This window comes from Scyliorhinus torazame, chromosome 2, assembly GCF_047496885.1.
Source record: "Scyliorhinus torazame isolate Kashiwa2021f chromosome 2, sScyTor2.1, whole genome shotgun sequence".
Lineage (NCBI taxonomy): Eukaryota > Metazoa > Chordata > Chondrichthyes > Carcharhiniformes > Scyliorhinidae > Scyliorhinus > Scyliorhinus torazame.
The window spans coordinates 342,087,329-342,111,770 of record NC_092708.1 but is presented as its reverse complement, the minus strand read 5'-3'; the positions used below and the strand labels follow the sequence as shown (position 1 = coordinate 342,111,770).

General features: G+C 43.8%; 1 protein-coding gene across 1 annotated transcript in view; it reads right to left on the bottom strand.

The window, feature by feature from the left end:
* wdr25 (WD repeat domain 25) overlaps positions 1–24,442 on the bottom strand; it is a 118,558-nt gene that overhangs the window by 13,334 nt on the left and 80,782 nt on the right. The window contains exons 3-6 of the mRNA XM_072490660.1: positions 24,075–24,222; positions 11,881–12,011; positions 4,100–4,270; positions 458–598 (exon numbers count right to left, since the gene is read on the bottom strand). Coding sequence (XP_072346761.1) covers positions 458–598; positions 4,100–4,270; positions 11,881–12,011; positions 24,075–24,222 — 591 coding nt within the window. The remainder of the gene's footprint in view (positions 1–457; positions 599–4,099; positions 4,271–11,880; positions 12,012–24,074; positions 24,223–24,442) is intronic.

Genomic DNA, 24,442 nt, shown 5'->3' with positions numbered 1-24,442 from the left:
TTCTGTGGCCACCTCTTTTTAAACTTTTGGATGTGGGCTATCAAGTCCAAGGAATATTTGGGAGCTGTTGGTTTTTAGTCCTATTAATTTCTCCAGTACTATTGCTTTCCTAATATCTTTAAGTTTCTCATTCTTACTAGGCCCTTGGTTTCCCAATATTTCCAAGATTTGTTTGTGCCTTCTACTGTGGTAAACAGATACAAAATATTTATTTAATGTCTATCTATTCCCCTTTGAAATATTTGAAGATCTGTCAGATGGAAAAGCCGTTTAATAAAGGATTTTCATGCTATGTAGCTGGTGAGTGATCTGTTAAATCCTAGCTTGTCATCTCATTGTAATAACTCATTGATGGTACTCTTGTTGGATTTTTTGACAAGTGAGAAAGATGTGCATTTTCTGAACAGATTATTTTTTAATACTTTTTCTCAATAACAAAATAATCTATTAAAAATACCTTATGTCCTTCATATCGCTTCCTTTTGTTCATCCTGTATGGTCGCTGCGTAGAAAATAGCACCATATAGTTGCCATTTGTTTGAGCCAGAAAGAAAGACTCTTTGGGATGAACAGCCAGGCATGGAATGGTGTATCTTTCCTACGGGGGGAAAGGAGTTTAAAACATCTATTCAATTCTGTGTGGCCCTACAATAGAACTGCCTCTATCAAAGGAGAAATAACAATACAACACAGGAACAGGCCCTTTGGCCCTCCAAGCCTGTACCAGTCATATCAACCGTTGCCAAAACCCTCAGCACTTCCTTATGTCGTATCCCTCTATACCCACCCTATCCTTGTATTTGTCAAGATGCCTTTTGAGTGCTGTTAATGCATCTGCTTCCACAGCCTCCCCTGGGAGCGGGTTCAAGGCATTCACCACCCTCTGCGCAAAACATATGCCTCGCACATCTCTTCTAAACTTTGCCCCGCGGACCTTAAACCTATGCCCCCTGGTGACTGACCCCTCCACCCTGGGAAAGAGTGCCTGCCAATCAACTATCCATGCCACTCATGATCTTTTAGACCTCTATTAGATCATCCCTCAACCTCCGTCTTTCTCATGAAAACAGTCCGGGTCTATTCAGCCTCTCTACACAGCTCACAACCTCCAGACCAGGCAACATCCTGGTAAACCTCCTCTGCATCCTCTCCAAAGTCTCCACATCCTTCTGGTAGTGTGGTGACCAGGATTATGCGCAATATTCCAAGTGCGACCTTACCAAGGTTCTATACAACTGTAGCTTGACTTGCCAATTTTTATATGCTTCGCCCCATCCAATGAAGGCAAGCATTCCGTATGCTTTCTTGATTACCTTGTCCACTTGTGTTGCCACCTTCAAAGATCTGTGGACCTGCACGCCCAGATCTCTCTGACATTCTATATTCCTAAAAGTTTTACCATTTACGGTATATTTCCCCTCTATGCATTACCTCACATTTGTCCGGATTAAACCCCATTTGCCATTTCTCTGCCCAAGTCTCCAACTCTTCTATGTCCCGCTGTATCTTCTGACAATCCTCAACACTAACAACAGAGGCCTAAGCACAGATCCCTGTGGAACACCACTAGTCACAACCTTCCATTCAGAAAAACACCCTTCTACTGCTACCCTTTGCCTTCTGTGACCGAGCCAGTTCTGTATCCATCTTACCACCTCACCTCTGATCCCGTGTGACTTCACCTTTTGTATCAGGTTTAGCAATTAAATAGGTAAAGGCTACAAAACCATTTTCTTCAGGGACTTTGTAAATTTAGCTACTTCCAGAGAGATAGGGTGACATAATTTATTTGGTATATAATAAATATCACTGTTAAACATTCTCACTGCCCTCTTTCCATTCTGGCAAAGGAGCATAGTCTAGGTTGAAAAATTGCAATGAAAATGTATTTTGATTTCTGGACAATAGCATGCCATTTATCTTAGCCTCAGTAATTAACTACTCTTGACTTCAAAAACGTACTTTTCAGCTTTGCAAAATTTCACTTGTTATGCTGTACTGATTTTGGAAAAATTATTTTCTGTCAGTTTCTATTGTCAATACTGCAAAGTTTTAATTCGCATTTCACAATGCGTAAAGCTACAATGGTAGAATTACTTTCAGGCAGTTGCCTTGCTTTGGCAAAATATTGGCATGGTTAAATATTGGCTCAGATTTTGCTGGAGCTGGATATCTCATAATGCTGAAATGTGAGCTGATGATGGCACAGGAGCAACAAAGCATCTGGGACTTTGGCAAGCGACAGGACCAACAGTTTATCTCTTTAATCAATCAGAGTTAAGAATTGTGAGCGAATTAGAGGGACAACAGAGAACGGAATGGTGTGAATTAAAATCAAATCAGTTGCAAAAATACGATGGGTGGAGGTTTCTGGTCCCACTAACCCAAGTCCAGAAATTCCCGCCCGAGGTCAATTTACTTTTCAATAGTCCATCAAATATTCTGTCCAGCCCACGACCGTTCCTGCAATGGGCGGGACTTGAAAATTTACCCCAAAGAGAGGGAAGAAAAATAGAATTTAAATCGGAAAGACAAAGGAAAAGTAAGAAAAAATTTCAAGCTTTAAATTTCAAAAGTCTAGTGATGCAACCTTCATCAATGAGGCTCCACAGTTTAAATTATTAATTAGCTGGACAGCAAAGTTTGAGTGGCATTGCAGGAACACAAACCTCAATATTAAAAAGGTGCCTATACTCTTTAAGTACCAGCCTTAACTTTCTGCTGTGGATGTTTAATTGGCGATTGTTGTGCAAGTGCACCAAATGTTTCACATTTAAGGATGCTGCGGGCAAGTCTTATTTTTGCAGGACAAAAGATGCAGTGACACAAAGCATCCAGTAACTGGTCACGATTCACAATTCATAGGGCAGCTCTTTACTGTCACAAGTTGCTGGTTGGTTTATACATTGTCACGTGAGAGTACCTTTAAGAAATGGGTGTTTAAGATATGTACCTTTAAGAAATGGGTGTTTATTAGTGATGTCAGAGTGTGGGTGGAGCTGGGCTGTCTGTCAGCTTTTTACTTTTGTTTTAGGCTGTTTGCTGCAGGGTGTGTTTTAGTTTAGTTTTCAGTGTTGGAGCTGAAGCCAGACCAAGCAGGTGTACTGCTGTTCTCTCTGCCATCAAAAGACTATCTCTTGATCATTTGGTGAATTCATAATTATAAATGTTTCGAGTAGTGACTTTAACCTGATGTGCTTCTGTTAAATGTTTTGTTTTTAAGTCGTATGGATGTTAAAAGGAAAGCTTAAAGGATTACTTAGTGTAATTAATGGTACTTGAATTAATGGTTGCTAAGATGTTCACTGTATGTTTTAAAAAGGTTAACTTGAGTTTATAGAATAAACATTGTTTTGCTTTAAAAAATACTTTTCCATTTCTGCTGTACCACACCTGTAGAGTGGGCCGTGTGCTCCCCATACCACAATCTATTAAAAGTTGTGGGTCAGGTGAACTCCATGATACATTTTGGGGTTCTCTCAACCCTGGCCCATAACAACATTAATAACAGTGTGCACATTAAACTGCCCGTTACCTTTGCATCAAATCTGGGCCAACATGTTTGTTTGCATTGACACAGAAATGGATCATTTATAGCACAGAAAGAGGCTACTTGGCCCATTGTGTCTACGCCTTCTGAAAGTGCTGTGCAGTTTAATTCCACTTTCCAACTCTTGGTCTATGGCTTTGTAGTTTATCCAACTTTTTTAAAAAATGTGATGAAGGTTTCTGGCTTTACCACCCTTTGAGTTTCAGATGCCCCCTACACTTTGGGTGAAACAAAAATCCTTCCAGAAATTACGTTAAATATTTGCTTCCAAGTTATTGGCCTCTCAGCTAAGGTGTCTTGTGGTTTCCCATGCAATACTCGAAAAGCTAAATGCAATAATATTTGAGATCACACTAACTAAAATTCAGTTGGCAACATTTTACTGCTGTACAAGTAGTAACAATTAATTAGACAACTATAGGGCACTAGCTCAGCTGGAGTGTTAGGTCCTTCCAAAACTTCACATCCATCTGGAGTGTGACTTAACAGAAAATGCTTGGTACAACTGATCTCAATACATAAATGAAAAAATACATCGGTTAAGCTTACATGGAATATTTGATTGGATATTTTTGCAGAAGTCTGGAAATCCCAGGCAATGATTGTACGGTCTGCTGAATCTCTGCTCACTGCATCTGTGCTGGTAAGAAATTCTTTTCCACCCGGAAGAAAAAGAATGTCGAGTGTTTGCTGTATTCCAGCACTGTATTCATTCACTATCTGGAATAAAATCGTAAATACAATTTACAGGCCAGGTTAAAAACATCTATTTCCCTTCACCCCAGACACCAGAATCTTTTTTGAAAAAACATTTTTCCTTTGCAAAACGATCAGACCTATTGAAATGTATGCCTTCTATATTGGGGAATCCAGCTGATGGAATTCCCACTGTACTGTCAGGGAGTTCCAGGACTTTGATCCAGTGAAAAACAGAACTTCGTTTCCACAAGGATTGTACAATGGTCACAGATAATTGGCTCCACCTTCCTGCTTAGCTGGGTGTAAACAATTCCAAGGCACTATTTTGAAGACTAGCAGGGAAGTTACTCCTGATATTCTGCCCAATATTGATCTATCAACCAACATCACAAAAGAAAAATAGATGATCTGATCACTTTCACATTGCTAAATGTGGGAGTTTGCAGAGTGCAAATTAGTTGCTGTGTTTCCTACATGACAACAATGACCATTCTCCTCCCTCAGGTGTCATGCCCTAAGAGGCCTGGACGACCATGGATTTCCATTGGATTGGTCCATGTTTATGCTTGAAAGTACAACAATGATTTTTCATAGACTTCTGTATTTTGGCTGACCAGGAAACTCTCCTATTATCAGGCATATTGGGAGGATTTACAGGCTGATATCAACCTGCCTGACCACATTATGAACACAGCCCCTGTGGCCATCAAGTACTGAAGTAGGACTTGAACCCAAAGCTTCCCGTCCAGGGGTAAATACGCTACCCACTGTGCAACAAGATCTACAACTGTGACGTTAAGTCAAAAAAATGCTTCATTGGCTGTAACCCGATTTGGGACATCCAGTGGTTGCAAAAAGTACTTTATAAACCCAAGTTTTATTTATTCTCCCATTTCTTAACATGAAAGTGCCTTAAATTGAGCTAAAGTAACATTTTCAAACAAATAATTGAGCAAAACATTTACCTACTACCTTAAAGTACCACAAATTCAAAACACATGGGGCGAGATTCTCCCTCCCGCCAGCCCCGTTTTCCAGTGCGGCGGCCCCCGTCGGCAGCAGGATTCACCGTTCCTGCAGATAGCCAATGGGGTTTCCAATGTGGCCACTCCCACGCCGTCGGAAAACCCACGGGCGTGTGTGCGCTGCTGGCGAAGCGGAGGATCCCACCGGCGAAGTATCCCGCTGCTGGCCTTTAACTTTTAAAGAACAGCATTTATTTTAGCTGTTCATGGATTGTGAACATGCAGGCAATCTCTAATTGCCACTGAGAAGATGATGGTGGGCCACCTCTTGAATCGCTACACTTGTTGTGATGCTAGGCCACAGTACTGTAGGTTCAGAAGTTAATATAAATACAATTTGTTGCTAACTTTTGGTTGGCTCTTAAATCGTAATTTGCTCCGTTTGTTTAACCTTTGCTCTAGAGTCGCCAGGTATCTTTATGATACCGCCACGAGGTTCAAGTTCAAGTAATGATCAATAACTCAACACACCAATTAGTAAGATTCAAATCAAAGCACATTTATTATACACAGTAAATCACTATTCATGCATAAACTCTACTTTCTAGGCTATTTCTATAACTAACAGGCCTGTACTTAGCTTCGGACTGGCCCACCAGGTCAGGGGAACAAATGGCCTTTCGTTCAGGTCCTGAGTCTGCAGGATTCAAAAGCTGGTATGGACTGGTAGCTAGGAGCGCCTATCTCATAGCGAGCGTTGACTTGAGACTTACTTGGTTGATGAGGCAGCTTGGGCAGTTCACTCTCAAGGGTTGATTCGCTGATGAGTGACCCTGCCAAGAAGGACGATTTGAACTTGGGGGCTTTACTTTATAGTCCCCAGGGGCTTCCCGCCCTTTGGGGCGGACCCCGTACCTGGTTCCAAGTGATTGGACTGCTTTCCGATCACTTGGATCGATCTCTCTAATGCTGGAGCGGTTCCCTGATCGCTGGGCGGTCCCTAAGTGTCCGTTGGCCTTCCTTTATCTTGGCTCCTGCTGGCGCCGAGGGGTCTGGCTTGGCTTTGTTTACCTTAACTGTTGTCATTGTGCCTGGGAATCGCACATTACTATGTAGATGGCTGCTGTATTACTATGCAGATGGCTGCTGGTTTCGGTGCTGTCTGGTTGTTTTGCAGGTTCCAATATACATGATTTCTGTATTTGCTAGTCTTTGCCTGTGTTAGCGGAATTTCCCTTCAAACTTTGCGGTTCTCCATTTTAAGTCGGGAAGTGGCCAACTCAGGTGGCTACAAATCCCCGGAACTCAATTCTGCTCTCAAAAAAGATTGAAAATGTGGTTGTAAAACAACCCTGCACCCAAACATGAAAGTGGAAGGCAGATAACAGAGTATGAATAAATAAAAGCAAATTACTGCGGATGCTGGAATCGGAAACCAGACTATGAATAAACAGTGTTTAAAGCAATAATTAAAGCCTGTAAATGTATGAAAAATCAACTCAGTAACATTTGCAAGTAAGGTGATTGAACTGGAAAATAAGAAAAATAAACCTTCAGCAATGCATAGTTCTGCATCTAGTTCAATTAGCACTTTATTGGTTAAGAGTAATGCAAGGTTTATTTTGTCTTATATGTTTCTTCGAAAAAAATGCAACATGTTCAAGGAAATCAAGATTCTGAGTTCCTGTGTGTTTGCTTCAATCTGGACCCTAGGTTCAGTATGAATTTTGAGTATTTATTCCAGAAAAAGGAGGATGTTACCAAGACTTCCATTTAGACTCTAGTGGCAGCACCAACAGCCAAAGAAATAGAAGTCATGGCATGCAAATCTTCCTGCATGTTCTTCTTCTTTACTGGCAGATCTTTGATTATTCATGGTAAGTTGTGGGACATAGAACATAGAACATAGAAAATACAGCACAGAACAGGCCCTTCGGCCCACGATGTTGTGCCGAACATTTGTCCTAGATTAATCATAGATTATCATTGAATTTACAGTGCAGAAGGAGGCCAATCGGCCCCCCGAGTCTGCACCAGCTCTTGGAAAGAGCACCCTACCCAAACTCAACACCTCCACCCAACACCAAGGGCAATTTGGACATTAAGGGCAATTTATCATTGGCCAATTCACCTAACCCGCACATCTTTGGACTGTGGGAGGAAACCGGAGCACCCGGAGGAAACCCACGCAGACACGGGGAGGACGTGCAGACTCCGCACAGACAATGACCCAAGCCGGAATCGAACCTGGGACCATGGATCTGTGAAGCAATTGTGCTATCCACAATGCTACCGTGCTGCCCTTAAGAACAAATAAATCTACACTATATCATTTTCCCGTAATCCATGTACCTATCCAACAGCTGCTTGAAGGTCCCTAATGTTTCCGACTCAACTACTTCCACAGGCAGTGCATTCCATGCCCCCACTACTCTCTGGGTAAAGAACCTACCTCTGATATCCCTCCTATATCTTCCACCTTTCACCTTAAATTTATGTCCCCTTGTAATGGTGTGTTCCACCTGGGGAAAAATTCTCTGACTGTCTACTCTATCTATTCCCCTGATCATCTTATAAACCTCTATCAAGTCGCCCCTCATCCTTCTCCGCTCTAATGAGAAAAGGCCTAGCACCCTCAACCTTTCCTCGTAAGACCTACTCTCCATTCCAGGCAACATCCTGGTAAATCTTCTTTGCACCTTTTCCAGAGCTTCCACATCCTTCCTAAAATGAGGCGACCAGAACTGTACACAGTACTCCAAATGTGGCCTTACCAAAGTTTTGTACAGCTGCATCATCACCTCACGGCTCTTAAATTCAATCCCTCTGTTAATGAACGCGAGCACACCATAGGCCTTCTTCACAGCTCTATCCACTTGAGTGGCAACTTTCAAAGATGTATGAACATAGACCCCAAGGTCTCTCTGCTCCTCCACAATGCCAAGAACTCTACCGTTAACCCTGTATTCCGCATTCATATTTGTCCTTCCAAAATGGACAACCTCACACTTTTCAGGGTTAAACTCCATCTGCCACTTCTCAGCCCAGCTCTGCATCCTATCTATGTCTCTTTGCAGCCGACAACAGCCCTCCTTACTATCCACAACTCCACCAATCTTCGTATCGTCTGCAAATTTACTGACCCACCCTTCAACTCCCTCATCCAAGTCATTAATGAAAATCACAAACAGCAGAGGACCCAGAACTGATCCCTGCGGTACACCACTGGTAACTGGGATCCAGGCTGAATATTTGCCATCCACCACCACTCTCTGACTTCTATCGGTTAGCCAGTTCGTTATCCAACTGGCCAAATTTCCCACTATCCCATGCCTCCTTACTTTGTGCAGAAGCCTACCATGGGGAACTTTATCAAATGCCTTACTAAAATCCATGTACACTACATCCACTGCTTTACCTTCATCCACATGCTTGGTCACCTCCTCAAAGAATTCAATAAGATTTGTAAGGCAAGACCTACCCCTCACAAATCCGTGCTGACTATCCCTAATCAAGCAGTGTCTTTCCAGATGCTCAGAAATCCTATCCTTCAGTACCCTTTCCATGACTTTGCCTACCACCGAAGTAAGACTAACTGGCCTGTAATTCCCAGGGTTATCCCTAGTTCCTTTTTTGAACAGGGGCACGACATTCGCCACTCTCCAATCCCCTGGTACCACCCCTGTTGACAGTGAGGACGAAAAGATAATTGCCAACGGCTCTGCAATTTCATCTCTTGCTTCCCATAGAATCCTTGGATATATCCCGTCAGGCCCGGGGGACTTGTCTATCCTCAAGTTTTTCAAAATGCCCAACACATCTTCCTTCCTAACAAGTATTTCCTCGAGCTTACCAATCTGTTTCACACTGTCCTCTCCAACAATATCGCCCCTCTCATTTGTAAATACAGAAGAAAAGTACTCATTCAAGACCTCTCCTATCTCTTCAGACTCAATACACAATCTCCCGCTACTGTCCTTGATCGGACCTACCCTCGCTCTAGTCATTCTCATATTTCTCACATATGTGTAAAAGGCCTTGGGGTTTTCCTTGATCCTACCCGCCAAAGATTGTTCATGCCCTCTCTTAGCTCTCCTAATCCCTTTCTTCAGTTCCCTCCTGGCTATCTTGTATCCCTCCAATGCCCTGTCTGAACCTTGTTTCCTCAGCCTTACATAAGTCACCTTTTTCCTCTTAACAAGACATTCAACCTCTCTTGTCAACCATGGTTCCCTCACTCGACCATCTCTTCCCTGCCTGACAGGGACATACATATCAAGGACACGTAGCACCTGTTCCTTGAACAAGTTCCACATTTCACTTGTGTCCTTCCCTGCCAGCCTATGTTCCCAACTTATGCACTTCAATTCTTGTCTGACAACATCGTATTTACCCTTCCCCCAATTGTAAACCTTGCCCTGTTGCACGTACCTATCCCTCTCCATTACTAAAGTGAAAGTCACAGAATTGTGGTCACTATCTCCAAAATGCTCCCCCACTAACAAATCTATCACTTGCCCTGGTTCATTACCCAGTACTAAATCTAATATTGCCCCTCCTCTGGTTGGACAATCTACATACTGTGTTAGAAAAGCTTCCTGGGCACACTGCACAAACACCACCCCATCCAAACTATTTGATCTAAAGAGTTTCCACTCAATATTTGGGAAGTTAAAGTCGCCCATGACTACTACCCTATGACTTCTGCACCTTTCCAAAATCTGTTTCCCAATCTGTTCCTCCACATCTCTGCTACTATTGGGGGGCCTATAGAAAACTCCTAACAAGGTGACTGCTCCTTTCCTATTTCTGACTTCAACCCATACTACCTCAATATGGTGATACTCCTCGAACTGCCTTTCTGCAGCTGTTATACTATCTCTAATTAATAATGCCACCCCCCCACCTCTTTTACCACCCTCCCTAATCTTATTAAAACATCTATACCCAGGGACCTCCAACAACCATTTCTGCCCCTCTTCTATCCAAGTTTCCGTGATGGCCACCACATCGTAGTCCCAAGTACCGATCCATGCCTTAAGTTCACCCACCTTATTCCTGATGCTTCTTGCGTTGAAGTATACACACTTCAACCCATCTCCGTGCCTGCAAATACTCTCCTTTGTCAGTGTTCCCTTCGCCACTGCCTCATTACAAGCTTTGGCGTCCTGAATATCGGTCGCCAACATGCTGTTTTATAATGAAAGAATGAAAGACTATGCTGCACAGTGTATTATTATTATGTAACATGGAGACTGTATCATCACAGCCCTTTACCTACTGCGTATCTTGAGGATAGCTGTGCAGGTAGAACTTTTGTTTATCCTTAGCCTATATCTTTATGGTTTCAAAGTTAATTTGCATCATACAGAGGCAAACCTAAGGTCACTTAGAAGCTAATTGGTGTTACTCAGTGAAGTTTGCCATTAAATTGTTTGCTTCTTATCCCTGTTCGATAGGCCTGGGTAAATAAAAATCAGCAAAACTGAGAGTTGTTCAGTTGTGGTTTGTTGTTGTTTTATGAATTTGATATTTGAGCCAATCATAAAGCATTAAAGTTTGAAGTATAAAAGCAAATTACTACCGATGCTGGAATCTGAAACCAAAAGAGAAAATGCTGGAAATTCTCAGTAGGTCTGGCAGCATCTATGTGGAGAGAAAAAAGCTCATGTTTCGAGTCCAGATGACCCTTTGGAGTATGATGGACATACTAGATGTAAGACTTCTAATATATGTACAGCTGTGTTGCTGAAGTATACAAAGATCAATGCATTAAAATAGTAATGATTTAACATTTAGCAATAAAAGATAACACGGGTTGTTTTGCTGGCTTTTCGTGCTCTTCAAAGTACAAGCTGTGCTTGCACAAAATCCTCTTCAACTGGATGCACATTGGCAGCATAAAACAATCCCAAGTACAGTGTATGAGTTAAAGTCACTTTGCACCAGCAATCTGCCCTAACCTCAGTAACAGGTTCATTCCTCCACCCCAGCCTCCATTTACCATTCCCAAATAATTATCCTCATGGCCTGAGTGAATTTGCCAGTTCAGTGCTGGATTAAGAGTATTTATGTGCTTTGGTTTTGTGACCAACATAAATATCCAAAGACAGAAGTTGTTCAACACATCAGTCTTGTTGGATCTGAAGCCAGCAACCAAAATGTCAAATGCACTGTGCTGAACCACTGCATCAAGCAATATTTTAAAATGTTATTTTGGTGCTTCCATCAAAGTCCTGATGTCTTTGCAAAGTTTCTGTACTGGATTATTAAATCTCACTCCATCTACAATGGTAGCACAATGGTTAGCACTGTTGCTTCACAGCTCCAGGGTCCCAGGTTCAATTCTGGGCTTGGGTCACTGACTGTGCGGAGTCTGCACGTTCTCCCCGTGTGTGCGTGGGTTTCCTCCGGGTGCTCCGGTTTCCTCCCACAGTCCGAAGATGTGCAGGTTAGGTGGATTGGCCATGCTAAAGTGTCCTTAGTGTCTTAAAAGTTTAGGTGGGGTTACTGGGATAGGGTGGAGGTGTGGGCTTAAGTGGGGTGCTCTTTCCAAAGGCCGGTGCAGACTCGATGGGTCGAATGGCCTCTTTCTGCACTGCAAATTCTATGATCTTAGCTTACATCAGATCAAAAGTTTGTGTAAGTAGTAAAGTATGACTGTACCTGACTATTTCTTGTATCCCATGCTTTCACTGTTGAGCTGAACCCTCCACTCAGGAAGACACTTTGGTTCTCAGGATTGAATGCCAAGCAAGTGATCTGACATCCATTATGAACACTGATGATTTGTTTAGCTGTGTTAACAAAAATGAAACTTTATTATTTTTTAAAATTCATTTACAGGATGTGGGGCTTCATTGGCTGGGCCAGCATCTATTGCCCATCCTTAGTTGCCCTTGAGAAGATGGTGGTAAGCCACCTTCTTCAACTGCTGCAGTTAATTGCAAATTAAGAACTTTTATAAATCCTCTGTGGTTTATTACTCCACTTTAATCATCATGAAAATGGAAGAACAAGAAAGCTGGATATTGAAGTTAATGAGAACACGTTACTATATTTGTCGCTTCCCTGATGGTTTTACAAGTAACTCCACCATGTTGCATGGTGCTGAATAAAACAATTTTGTACGGTCTCAAGTTTGGTCCTGTTTAACTAATCTTAACTGGGTGGCAGTGAGTGTAAATGAAAAATATCAGCCCAGGTTTCCACTCCTGGGGCTGGATTCACCGCCCCGCCGAGCCACATTTCTGCTCCGACCGCCGGCGGGATTCTCCGTTATGCCGGCCGGTCAATGGGGTTTCCCACTGTGAGGCAGCCCCACGCCGTCGGGAAACCCTCGGGTGCCGGCAAAAGGGAGAATCACGCCCCTGGTCTTTATCTGTTGATCTGTGCTGCAAAGTGCAGATTGAATGTCAGGCTGTGATACTCTTTGAGTGAGTAACTTTCCAAAACACCAAAATACAGTTTGGTGATGATTGCTGCATCCTAATCAGATCACGTAAGGTACAGAATCAAGTCTCTGCTACATTTAGGCCCTTCTTGTAAATTCCCTTTCGAGTACCATTCTCATGAGCATAAGCTTTCTGCCAGTAGCTGTTCCTTATCCTGAAACTAGTCATTTCCCCCAGAGAAATAAACAATAAAATACCCTCACGGTGAGAAGAATGAGTTGACTACTGATCTCTAGCCGAGCTGTAGTGAGATGGATGAGTATCACCAAAGGTAATGAAAACGGATTCATGCAAATCAGCAGTGCTGATATCCATGCCTTGTACTTCCTTATTAACAAAAATGTTGTGAACTTATTGGAGAGCCAGCTAACAAACAAACATTTGTTTTAAAATAATGCAGTGCACGACAGTTTGTACACATTAAACGTATCAATCATGATACATGTTTTGATTGAATCTTCATGTATAATTATGAATTTCAGTTTTACAAGTAGAGAACCAATCAAATGAAGCTTAGGGGACAAGAATATAAATTAGAAGGGTCTATCTTCATGGTTGGAAGTATCCCAAGAAGAGGCGTAAAACTGCCCACGATAAAGAGACATGATAAGAAAGAGCCTTTAATTACTAATAACTATGCCTTTGATTCTTCAGGTCCATGACGGTTAATACTGGTATTAAATGCAGGCTACAAAAAGACAGGGGCCTGGATTTTCACCGAGTCGAGATGACTGGGGACATCTTGGAGGTTGGACCCTGATTCCGGGATTGCTGACCCCATTTTGGGCTTTCCAATTTTCACCAAAGCCTTTTAAGGGTGCAGTCTGCTTCAGGTTACATTTCTGCACCCTGTACCCCCAACCCTGATGGCTCCGTTGTGGGCATAAGCATGTCCAAGCCCCTCTCAATCTTCATACAGTAGGCCCAGCTTTTAAAGAGTCCTGATTCATGGCAGCTCAGAAGTGTCATGAACCATAGTCTGTATGAGGGACCTTCTATATACCTCCACCCTCCTCCCCATGACCCCTCATGCGCCCCATACCAAACTGTGGCAGATCCATGCACACTGACCCACTATACACTGTATAGTGTCATGATGCCACTTGATGTTATAATTGGACGGGAAGATCCCAGAATGGAACCTTGGCTCAAAAGATTGTGGGCACGATTCAGCGGCCTCGTCGTGCCGGACTTGCTGTCGGGATGAGGCCATTGAATCTTTTAAAAGGCCTCTCGCAAGATTCGCGATACTTTAAACGGAATCAACGGAGACGTCACGATCTGAATCCCACCGTCACTGGACGTGATCCAGATCAGCATATTTAAATATACGTTCGCCAAATTAAACCGGCTCCCGGAACTCAACGGTCAGTTGGACAGGGTGGCACAGTGGTGTGCACTGCTGCCTCCTGGCACTGAGGACCCGGGTTCGATTCCAGGCCACTTTCCATGTGGAGTTTGTACATTCTCCCCGTGTCTGCGTGGGTCTCACCCCCACCACCCAAAGATGTGCAGGGTAGGTGGATTGGCCACGCTAAATTGCCCCTCAATTGGAAAAAATTAATTGGGTACTCTAAATTTATAAAAAACATTAAATGTTGGACTATTATACAATACTCCTTCCTTAGCTTAACAAAGACATACAGATTTAAAGATTAACATCAATTACAAAGTACATCTTCAGCTACAATAGCCTCAATAACACAAAAAGTCCCTTTCAAGCACACAGGATGAATGTGGTCAAATACACGCAATCCACTGAACCCAAGTTAATGTCTATGGATTTCTCCTCAGAATCCCCCTGATGACTGTCACATGAGAGTTTCCCAACTCCACTTCCAAAAACACACTTTAAAATCTTCTCATAATAATCAAGCCTTCCCTTCGTGGTTTACATTCAGAAATCCAGTCTAGGTTTTCCAAATGACATTTTTAAACAAAGTTTTCGCTCCACTTTTAACAGTGAATCTAGTCCAGGATTTTACACCAACCCCTTTAGGATGTCTTTGCCTTGACGGCTGTACAAGCTGATCACAATTGCTTTAACTCTCAATTCCCTGGCTGTATTAAAATTACATCAAACGTTTCATCTACGTCTGAAATTTGGTGTCTCAATTTAAATCTGTAATTGCCTCTTTAATTCAGAACACTTTGTTTATTCTTCCTTGAATTCTTCTTAACAATACATTGGTCTCTGTTCTCTTAACTTCAGGTATCTTAAACATCTTTCTGTTCCAATTCCCTGGTTATCTGGATTGTATCTTGTTCAATAGGGAACTTGCATCTATGCAACTCTGTTGTCCTGTCCAGCTTCTCCTGGCAGAGTTGACAGCTGTTCACTCCCCGTGTCCTGTCTCCAACTTCCCACAAATTCAGCTAAAACTAAAAACTTTCTATACCTTACAAGTCCCCAGTTGCTAAGCAATACATATGTTTATGCCTTTTATTTATTTGTCACGCTGTAGCTGTCTCTAAGCATAATGGAAACACAGTTGAAACTTAACCAATCCCCACACATACAAACACCTTTGTGAAGCATGAATCTAATTATAGGTATTACCCGAGGCACAGAAACATTAAATTAAACCCACTTAAAGTTATATCTTATTTCTAAAGTTTACCAACACAAATACAGATCTCTTAAAACTACCTTTATTTTCCTAACAATATAACCAATGAACCCTGTCATAACAACATGGTGTGTGTAAAAACATCTTTCAAAAAAGTCATTCATTCATCGCTTTCCACTAGGATAAACATCATCCTTTTACTACAGTGCAATAAAAGTGTCAATCAGCCAGATCTTTTAAAGTTTGAATAGTTGAAATCATAAGACCAGAAGACATAGAAGCAGAATTAGGCCACTCGGCCCATCTAATCTGCTCCGCCATTCAATCATGGCTGATATTTTTCTCATCCCCATTCTCCTGCCTTCACCCCATAATCCCTGATCCCCCTTTTTAAAAAAAATATATATTTTATTCAAATTTTTTGGCCAAACAAAACAATACAAAGGTTTTCCTTTTTACAACAGTAAGACAGTATAAATAACAGTGGCCGTTTTTAACAAATAAATAAATCATATATAAACTAAATGGCAACTGCCATATCAAAAATAATAACTCTCCAAAATTAAAATCAAACAATCCAATATACATAGCCTAATACAGATATCTATACAAAAACACCCCTGAGGACCTGCCCGGGCCCCCCCCCCCCCTCCCCCCTGGGTTGCTGCTGTTACCTTCCCATTTCCTTTATCGTTCTGCGAGGTAGTCAATGAACGGTTGCCACCACCCGGTGAACCCTTGAGCCGAACCCCATAGTGCGAACTTTATCCGTTCTAGTTTTATAAACCCTGCCATGTCATTTATCCAGGTGTCCACGCCCGGGGGTTTGGCTTCCTTCCACATAAGCAATATCCTTCGCCGGGCTACTAGGGACGCAAAGGCCAAGACATCAGCCTCTTTCGCCTCCTGCACTCCCGGCTCTTCTGCAACCCCAAATATAGCCAACCCCCAGCCTGGCTCGACCCGGACCCCCACCACCTTCGAAAGCACCTTTGCCACCCCCACCCAGATCCCCTGCAGTGCCGGACACGACCAAAACATGTGGGTGTGGTTTGCTGGGCTTCTCGAGCATCTCCCACACCTATCCTCTACCCCGAAGAATTTACTGAGCCTTGCTCCGGTCATATGCGCCCTGTGCAAAACCTTGAATTATATCAGGCTTAGCCTGGCGCACGAGGACGAAGGGCATCTGCCCACAGCCCCTCTTCAATCTCTTCCCCCAGCTCTTCTTCCCATTTTCCCTTCAGCTCATCTACCATGATCTCCCCCTCGTCTCTCATTTCCCTGTATATATCCGACACCCTACCATCCCCCACCCATGTCCCTGAGATCACTCTATCCTGAACCTCCTGCATCGGGAGCTGCGGGAATTCCCTCACCTGTTGCCTCGCAAAAGCCCTCAGTTGCATGTACCGAAATGCATTCCCTTGGGGCAACCCATATTTTTCCGTCAGCGCTCCCAGACTCGCAAACGTCCCGTCTACGAACAGATCTCTCAGTTGCACAACTCCAGCTCTTTGCCATGCTCCAAATCACCCATCCTTTCTCCCCGGGACAAACCTATGGTTGTTTCCTGATCCCCTTATTAATCAAGAACCAATCGATCTCTGTTTTAAAGACACTCAGTGATTTGGCCTCCATAGCCTTCTGCGGCAAAGAGTTCCACAGATTCACCACCCTTTGGCTGAAGAAATTCCTCCTCATCTCTGTTTTAAGGGATCATCCTTTTCGTCTGAGATTGTGTCCTCTGCTTCTAGTTTTTCCTACAAGTGGAAACATCCTCTCCACGTCCACTCTATCCAGGCCTCGCAGTATCCTGTAAGTTTCAATAAGATCCCCCCTCATCCTTCTAAGCTCCAACAAGTACAGACCCAGAGTCCTCAACTGTTCCTCATACGACAAGCTCTTCATTCCAGGGATCATTCTTGTGAACCTCCTCTGGAACCTTATCAAGGCCAGCACATCCTTCCTTAGATATGGGGCACAAAACTGCTCACAATACTCCAAACGGGGTCTGACCAGAGCCTCAGAAGTACATCCCTGGTCTTGTATTCTAGTCCACTCAACATGAATGCTTACACTTTATTTGCCTTCCTAACTGCTGACTGAACCTGCACGTTAACCTTAAGAGAATCGTGAACAAGGACTTCCAAGTTCCTTTGTGGTTCTGTTTTCCTAAGCATCTCCCTATTTCGAAAATCGTCTATGCCTCCATTTCTCCTCCCAAAGTGCATAACCTCACACTTTTCTGCATTGTATTCCATCTGCCACTACTTTGCCCACTCTCCCAGCCTGTCCAGGTCCTTCTGCAGCCCACCTGCTTCATCAATACTACCTGTCCCTGTACAGATCTTTGTATAATCTGCAAACTTAGCAACAGTGCATTCAGTTCCTTCTTCCAGATCATTAATGTATATTGTGAAAAGTATATTGTGAAAACCGCTAGCAACCTAAATATCTTACCCTTGCATAAATAAAGTTTGCAAATGACAGCAGAAATCAGAGAACCAGGCTGTCGATAAACTAATGTTTTCTCTGGGGCTCAGGTGTTTCAACAGCCTAATTGATTTATGGGTTCTCTGCCAAGCTTCATTATGTATTCTTGGCTGAGTGCCCAGAAATCCAGTAGAGTTCAAAAAGACCATAGTCCCAGAGAAAATAAACATTTGATTTGCTCTCTGATGTCTGTTGTTAATTTCACAATGTTTATTTACACAAGGTAAAGAACATAAGAACATAATAGGGGTGGCAAGGTGACAGTGGTTAGCCAATTACTGATCTCACATGTAGTTATAGTTTCATGTATTTATAACCTCCAAGATGCAACATCATTGTTGATGTGGAAATAGACAGCAATGTCCCATGACTATCACCAGATGTCAGTAGATGACACTTATCCATTAGCTTTACACTGTAAAATCCAAATTTTGTTAACTTGTTCAACAATTTCTGGAAACGCTAGCCATATCTAGCATGGCGGCACAGTGGTTAGTAAAGCTGTCTCACAGCACATGGGGTCGGGGTTCAATTCTGGCACGGGACACTGTCTGCGTGGAGTTTACAAGTTCTCCCTGTGTCTGCATGGGTTTCTTCAGGGTGCTCCGATTTCCTCCCACAGCCCAAAGATGTGCAGGTTAGGTGGATTGGCCATGCTAAATTGCCCTTTAGTGTCCAAGAAGGTTAGGTGGGGTTCCTGGGTTATGGGGATAGAGGGGCATAGGCCTAAGTAGGGAGCTCTTTTGGAGGGTTGATGCAGACTCGATGGGCTGAATGGCCTCCTTCATGTGGCCATTTTGCTTCCAAACAAATTGCTTCCTTATCCCCAAGGGGATGTGGGGGTTCGAGTATCATGGCGCCATGAAATGATAGAGAGGAGGATCTGCGGTGAGTCTCTTCCTTATTAGGCATCCCTTATGCCCAAGGAGTCACCCCTCCAGACGCTGCTCTCCCTCAAGCACTTCTGGGATCTGAGAGTGCCCCTAGATGTAACTATCCTGGACGCTCCTCGGGAAACAGGCACACACCTGCATGATTCTCATCATGTGCTCACAGACGATCTGGACATTGAGGAAGTGGAATCGTTTGCGGTTCATAAATGGCGCTGCATGATGCCATGGAGATCCAAGGGCAATGGGAGTGCAGTTTATCATATCCTGCACGTGGGGCATGCCAGCTTAGCGGGCAAACCCACGGTCCTGGCTTCTTGGCTCGCCTGGTCCAGGTCCAAGTTTATATACATGTGGGTCCTCGCAAAAATGGTAAACGTTACCTCCCTAATGCATTTGTATGCGGCTGACTGGGAGTTCCCACATAGATCATTGGAACTGCCCTGAAACGGGTCACTTGCATTGAAGTTCAGAGCGGTGGTGCCTTTAAGGGCCATGGACAGTGGCCGTCCTCGCGTTCCATGTGGTGCCAGCTCTTGCAGGACATGGCATCCCCTGGCAGGTGCTGTCTTCTTTGGCACTGTGGTTTCGACATCTGTAGACAGAAAGTCTGACGTTCAATGATCCCTTGCCGGTAGTCTCAAATGGGGCTGTTTCCTTTATGGTGCTGCTCCCTGTACAGCTATGGGCCCAATATCCCCCTATTCAGCAGGGTGTTGGTCCTGGCCACGAGCAATGGCACGTCTCTCTCTCTCTGCTGCTGCGGTTCCCAAATAGTAGAAACGACAACTCGACAGGCTCCATGATTCTCTAGACTGAAAAGAGAAGAAAACCAAAGTGCGCAGTCAGGATACATGAGAAAGCCCTGACCCTCAGTCCTCTACTCCATTGGGACCTTAACCCTTGCGCTTACCCCTTAGTGAGTGCCTCCCCACTAAACCTCACACCCTCCCCTCTCACACTGGCATACGCCACAGCTGTCCCTCTCATTTCCACCAGGATTAAGCGCCTGGACCCTCAAGAGTCTCACTGGCACATTTTTTCCTGACCATTCCCCAACACTCCCAGCAATCTTGCGTTAAGTGACAGTGCGATTCAGTGGATGCATGGGACCTGCGTCTGCATCCTCACGGGGCACCTCAAAGAAGCCCCCAGTCATGACCTATAAATGGGGGAGTGATCATAGAATTTACAGTATAGAAGAAGGCCATTCTGCCCATCGAGTCTGCAGCAGCATTTGGAAATAAGGACTCTACTTAAGCCCACGCCTCCACCCTATCCCTGCAACCTAGTAACCCCACCTAGACATTTGGACTTTTAGGGGCAATTAGGCATGGCTAATCCACCTAACCTGCACATCTTCGGGAAGAAACGGGAGCACTCGGAGGAAACCCACGCAGACATGGAGAGAATGTGCAAACTCCACGCAGACAGTTACCTTGGCTGGAATTGAACCCTGGAGCTGTGAAGCAGCAGTGCTAACCACTGTGTCACCTTGCTGCCTCTGTGATAGACTTCACAGTGAAGCCTCGCATTGGGGTTCACATCAGTGTATCTTGTGTGATGTAAACTCTTGAAGAAGCATTGAGATGCAATGCTTGGGACTCCAACTACTTGTATAAAACAATTAAACTAAATTAAATACACTGTGGTGAAACTAAAAGGGGCAGCCCCTCAAAGAGGTTCTGCCTTAAACAAAAACAACGAGCAAATTAAACTTGAACCGTCAAATCAAAATGTGATTAAAAGGGTCGATAAAGCACCCCAGACCACTGAACAAGAAAGGCCTTGGTGGTGCCCATGGACCCCGCATGCTCCCTTTCCAGGAACACCCAGCCGTGAATTAAGCCTTGGAAGAGGGGCAGACAGTTGGGCAAGTTTTGCCTGCCCAGGAGCAGGTTCACAAGGAGGTGCTCCTCCCTCCCTACCCCTGTCCACACAGGGTGTGCTTGGGACTCCAATCTATGGCAATGAATTTTAGCTCTCATTGAATTTCATTGGCACAACTGACTTGTCATTGAAGGGTGAAATTGCACTTCAACAAGATGAATGCCTTTGTGAAAGATGAAGCCTGTAATTAGCATGACAAGCACACGTCTTGGGCACCCCCGTTCTCCCACTTCATAGTCCTACACATCTATTCCTGAGACAAACTTCCTGGACAAATGGAATTGAAATTCAATAGAGCTTAACCCTTGGTCCTCAGAGTTCCACACTCAGCTCAGTTCTCCCCAAGTGAGAGGATCTTCATTCCTCATGAGGCAGGGATGTAACCCATTCCTGAGAACCCCACTCCGCCTTTGCAGTCTGGCCTCTCATAGGACACACCCAGGAACCTCACAGCTATCCCCAGTGCCGATATGCAGTATTCATCTCCTGCCGCCAACTTTCCTGTTCCCACTCTTTCAGTGGTGATTTAGCCACAAGTCCAGCAAGGAGGACACAGGAAGCGATGCCTGCATGCCTGTCGCCAGACTTTCTTAAAGCAAAGGGCTCTCTGAAGTGAATGGAAGGTAAGGCCTGCTAGTAACCATTCCCCAGAAGATTGAGTGGCAGAACTCCAGCTCCGGACCCAAGTTGAACTTATCTGCGTTTCCCATGCCCTCTCTGGTGCACCTTGAGCAGTGAAGAGCGTGAAGGACCATGGCTGCCTGAGCACTCACCTCTTATAACCCCCTCAGATGTGAGGCTGCCAGATTCTCGTTTTTGTAGACCTGTTGTAAATTATGCCACATGGCATCATGCTGGTGCCCGGCAAATATTCTGGGAGGAGAGAAGGTCTGGAGAGAGTGCTCAATAATGACATGCTAATGTAATGGAATCATAGAATTCACAGTGCAGAAGGAGGCCATTCACCCCATCGAGTCTGCACTGGCCCTTTTAAAGAGCACCCTACATAAGCTCCCACCTCCACCCTATTCCCCATAACCCAGTAACCCCACCTAACCTTTAAGACACTAAAGACAATTTATCATGGCCAATCCACCTAACCTGCACATCTTTGGACTGTGGGAGGAAACCGGAGCACCCGGAGGAAACCCACGCAGACACGGGTAGAACGTGCAGACTCCGCACAGACAATGAAAATGAAATGAAATGAAAATCGCTTATTGTCACAAGTAGGCTTCAAATGAAGTTACTGTGAAAAGCCCCTAGTTGCCACATTCCGGCGCCTGTTCGGGGAGGCTGGTACGGGAATTGAACTGTGCTGCTGGCCTGCCTTGGTCTGCTTTCAAAGCCAGTTATTTAGTCCTGTGCTAAACCAGCCCCAAGTGACCCAAGCCGGGAATCGAACCTGGGACCCTGGAGCTGGGAAGCAACACTGCTAACCACTGTGCTACCGTGCACCCCCCCCCCCCCCCCCCCCACCCCATTCACTTCAATAAAATGAGGTTCCCAGGCTCCCGCAATGTGATTCACACTACTCCACTGGAGGGGGAGGGTGAAAATTGCAAAACCTAATCACGCCAGGATGAATTGCATTTTTCGATTCTCGCCAGATTGTTAGCCCGCGCCGAGTTTCTCACAGGCAGAGATTGCGTCCTCAAAATCGCCCGCAGTGTGTGTGTCTGGATGTGTGAGGGAGTGTGAGAGAATGTGTGAAAGTGAGTGAATCTGTGCATGAAAGTGAGTATGTGTGAGTAAGCGTAAGAGTGAGTAACATGTGAGAGTGAACGGACGTGTGAGAGTAGGCAAAAGTGAGTGAGTATGTGTGAGAGTGAATGAGTATGAGAGTGCGAGACAGAGAGAGAGAGTGTGAGAGAGAACATGAAAGAGTATGAGACAGTGAGTAAGTGAGAGTGAGGCTGGCTCACTCCCAGTTTCAGGGTTCTCATTCACTCTCACCCCTACACACCTCATCCACTCACAGTATAATATGGGTGAAGATGAGTGAGCACTCTGAGACTGTGAGTGAGCAGGACACAATCAATCACACGCACACACTAAAATGGTCAACTTTATTAATTACTCATTTTTAAAAATTCATCAATTTATTGCTTTGAACGTTTTGTTCAGCAAATTGCTTCTTTTCATTATACCTCAACTCTTTTCAAAATTAATTTTAATGTTGTTCCAAATCTCATCTTTCCAATATTTGCTCATTGGTAATTCAAATGTGGAAAAAAGGCCCTGCTTTAAAAGAGATGCTTCACTACAGGGCAAAAAAAGTGTCAAAGGACTTTTAAAAAAATTGTGGAAAGTTAGGAATGGTTTTTACCCATCCTGTTGTCACAATAGAGTTAATTGGTTTTGATAGTATTTTATTAAGATCCCGGACCAGACCCCAACAGTTGCTAGGATACCCGACTGAAACCCAAATATTTTATTTAATTTGTAAAACTGTGAGGAAAGGATACTTTGCTCCAGGAGTGGTTTGATGAACGCATAGGATATGGTATATCAAAACAAACTTCATCATTAACAGTATTAATGACTTTAACCATATGAATATAAGTAGTTTTCAATTACCAGTTAAACAATGCTTATCAATACAATGACACAATAACATTCGACTGCTATCTTTATTCCCACTCAAAACAACAGCCATCTCAAACTAAAATCCACATTTAAATACAGTTAGCAGACTCAGGAATACTTGCTCTAAAGGCCAATGTGCTAACCACTGCGCCATCGTGCCTTCCCCCTAACCAAGGCTTTTAACCCTTACTGCACCAAATACATATAATGCAACATATCTGAAATGCCTACATTCATCACAGTATTGTGGGTCACTGGGCATGGAAGTGCCACAGCATGGCATGGGATCGTGAGTAGCCAAATAGGGCATATTCTGGTCATGGATGAAGCATGGAGAATGAGGGGGTGTGAGAGGTAAGGGTTAGAGGGACCCATGTTTTTTCATTACAACTGGGTTGCGGTCCTACAGCAGCAAAGCCTGGCACCTGGCAACCCCTGTCAGTGCCTCAGACCTTTTTCCCAGGCCAGCTGACCTGACTGTAGCCCGCATCCGCCCCACGAATCAAGATCCCGTCTTTGCGGGCGTGCATAATCTGGAATTTTCCCAACTCCCTCCACCCATCTCATAGATGAATATCTGGCCTGCATCTCTATGATACACGATGGCAGATATAGCTTGGTGAATTAGAGAAGGCAATTTGAGGATAGAGATTTTGACAAGAAATTACCCTCTTAATCCTTTCCGACTAACAATGAGAAAATATCCAATGTATAAAACCTGCCAGGTAGATGTAGTTTTCAAATATAATTACATTTTTAGAGCTTCACAGCTCTGGGCACAAAAATCTCAAAGGTCAGGGATAGAAATCATAAATGTCCCAAGCTTGAAAGAAAAATAAAGTCTTACAGTGAAATATGTCTGTGACCTTTCATTTCATCCTTATCCGTCTTAATTTGATTAATTTAGGGAACTGCTTATAACATTAACATGAAAACATCTGAAAATTAGAATAATCGTAACAGCACTGTACCTGTTTCAATATCTGTCAGATGAAGCATTGAATCAAATCCGCCACTGAGGATCTGTCTTCCACACAAAGACCATTGAACATCACGAACTGCCCCAGAATGGCACAAGTAAGTCTTCAAGCATCTGCCTGTTTCTATAGCATCCCATATCTATAGGGAGGATAAACAAGAGATCAGAAATATAACTTTTAATTAAAATTACAACTACTAACAGCCTTCTTCAAACTTACTTAAAACAGAGCCGTGAAGACAACCTGTCCGGTACAATCCGATACGTTAATTTTGAATTAAACTTGATGATAAAACTGCTAAAATAGGTCCATCTCTCTGAAGAAGCAAGCACCTCAATGAGTAGCTTACAGTAAGGGCA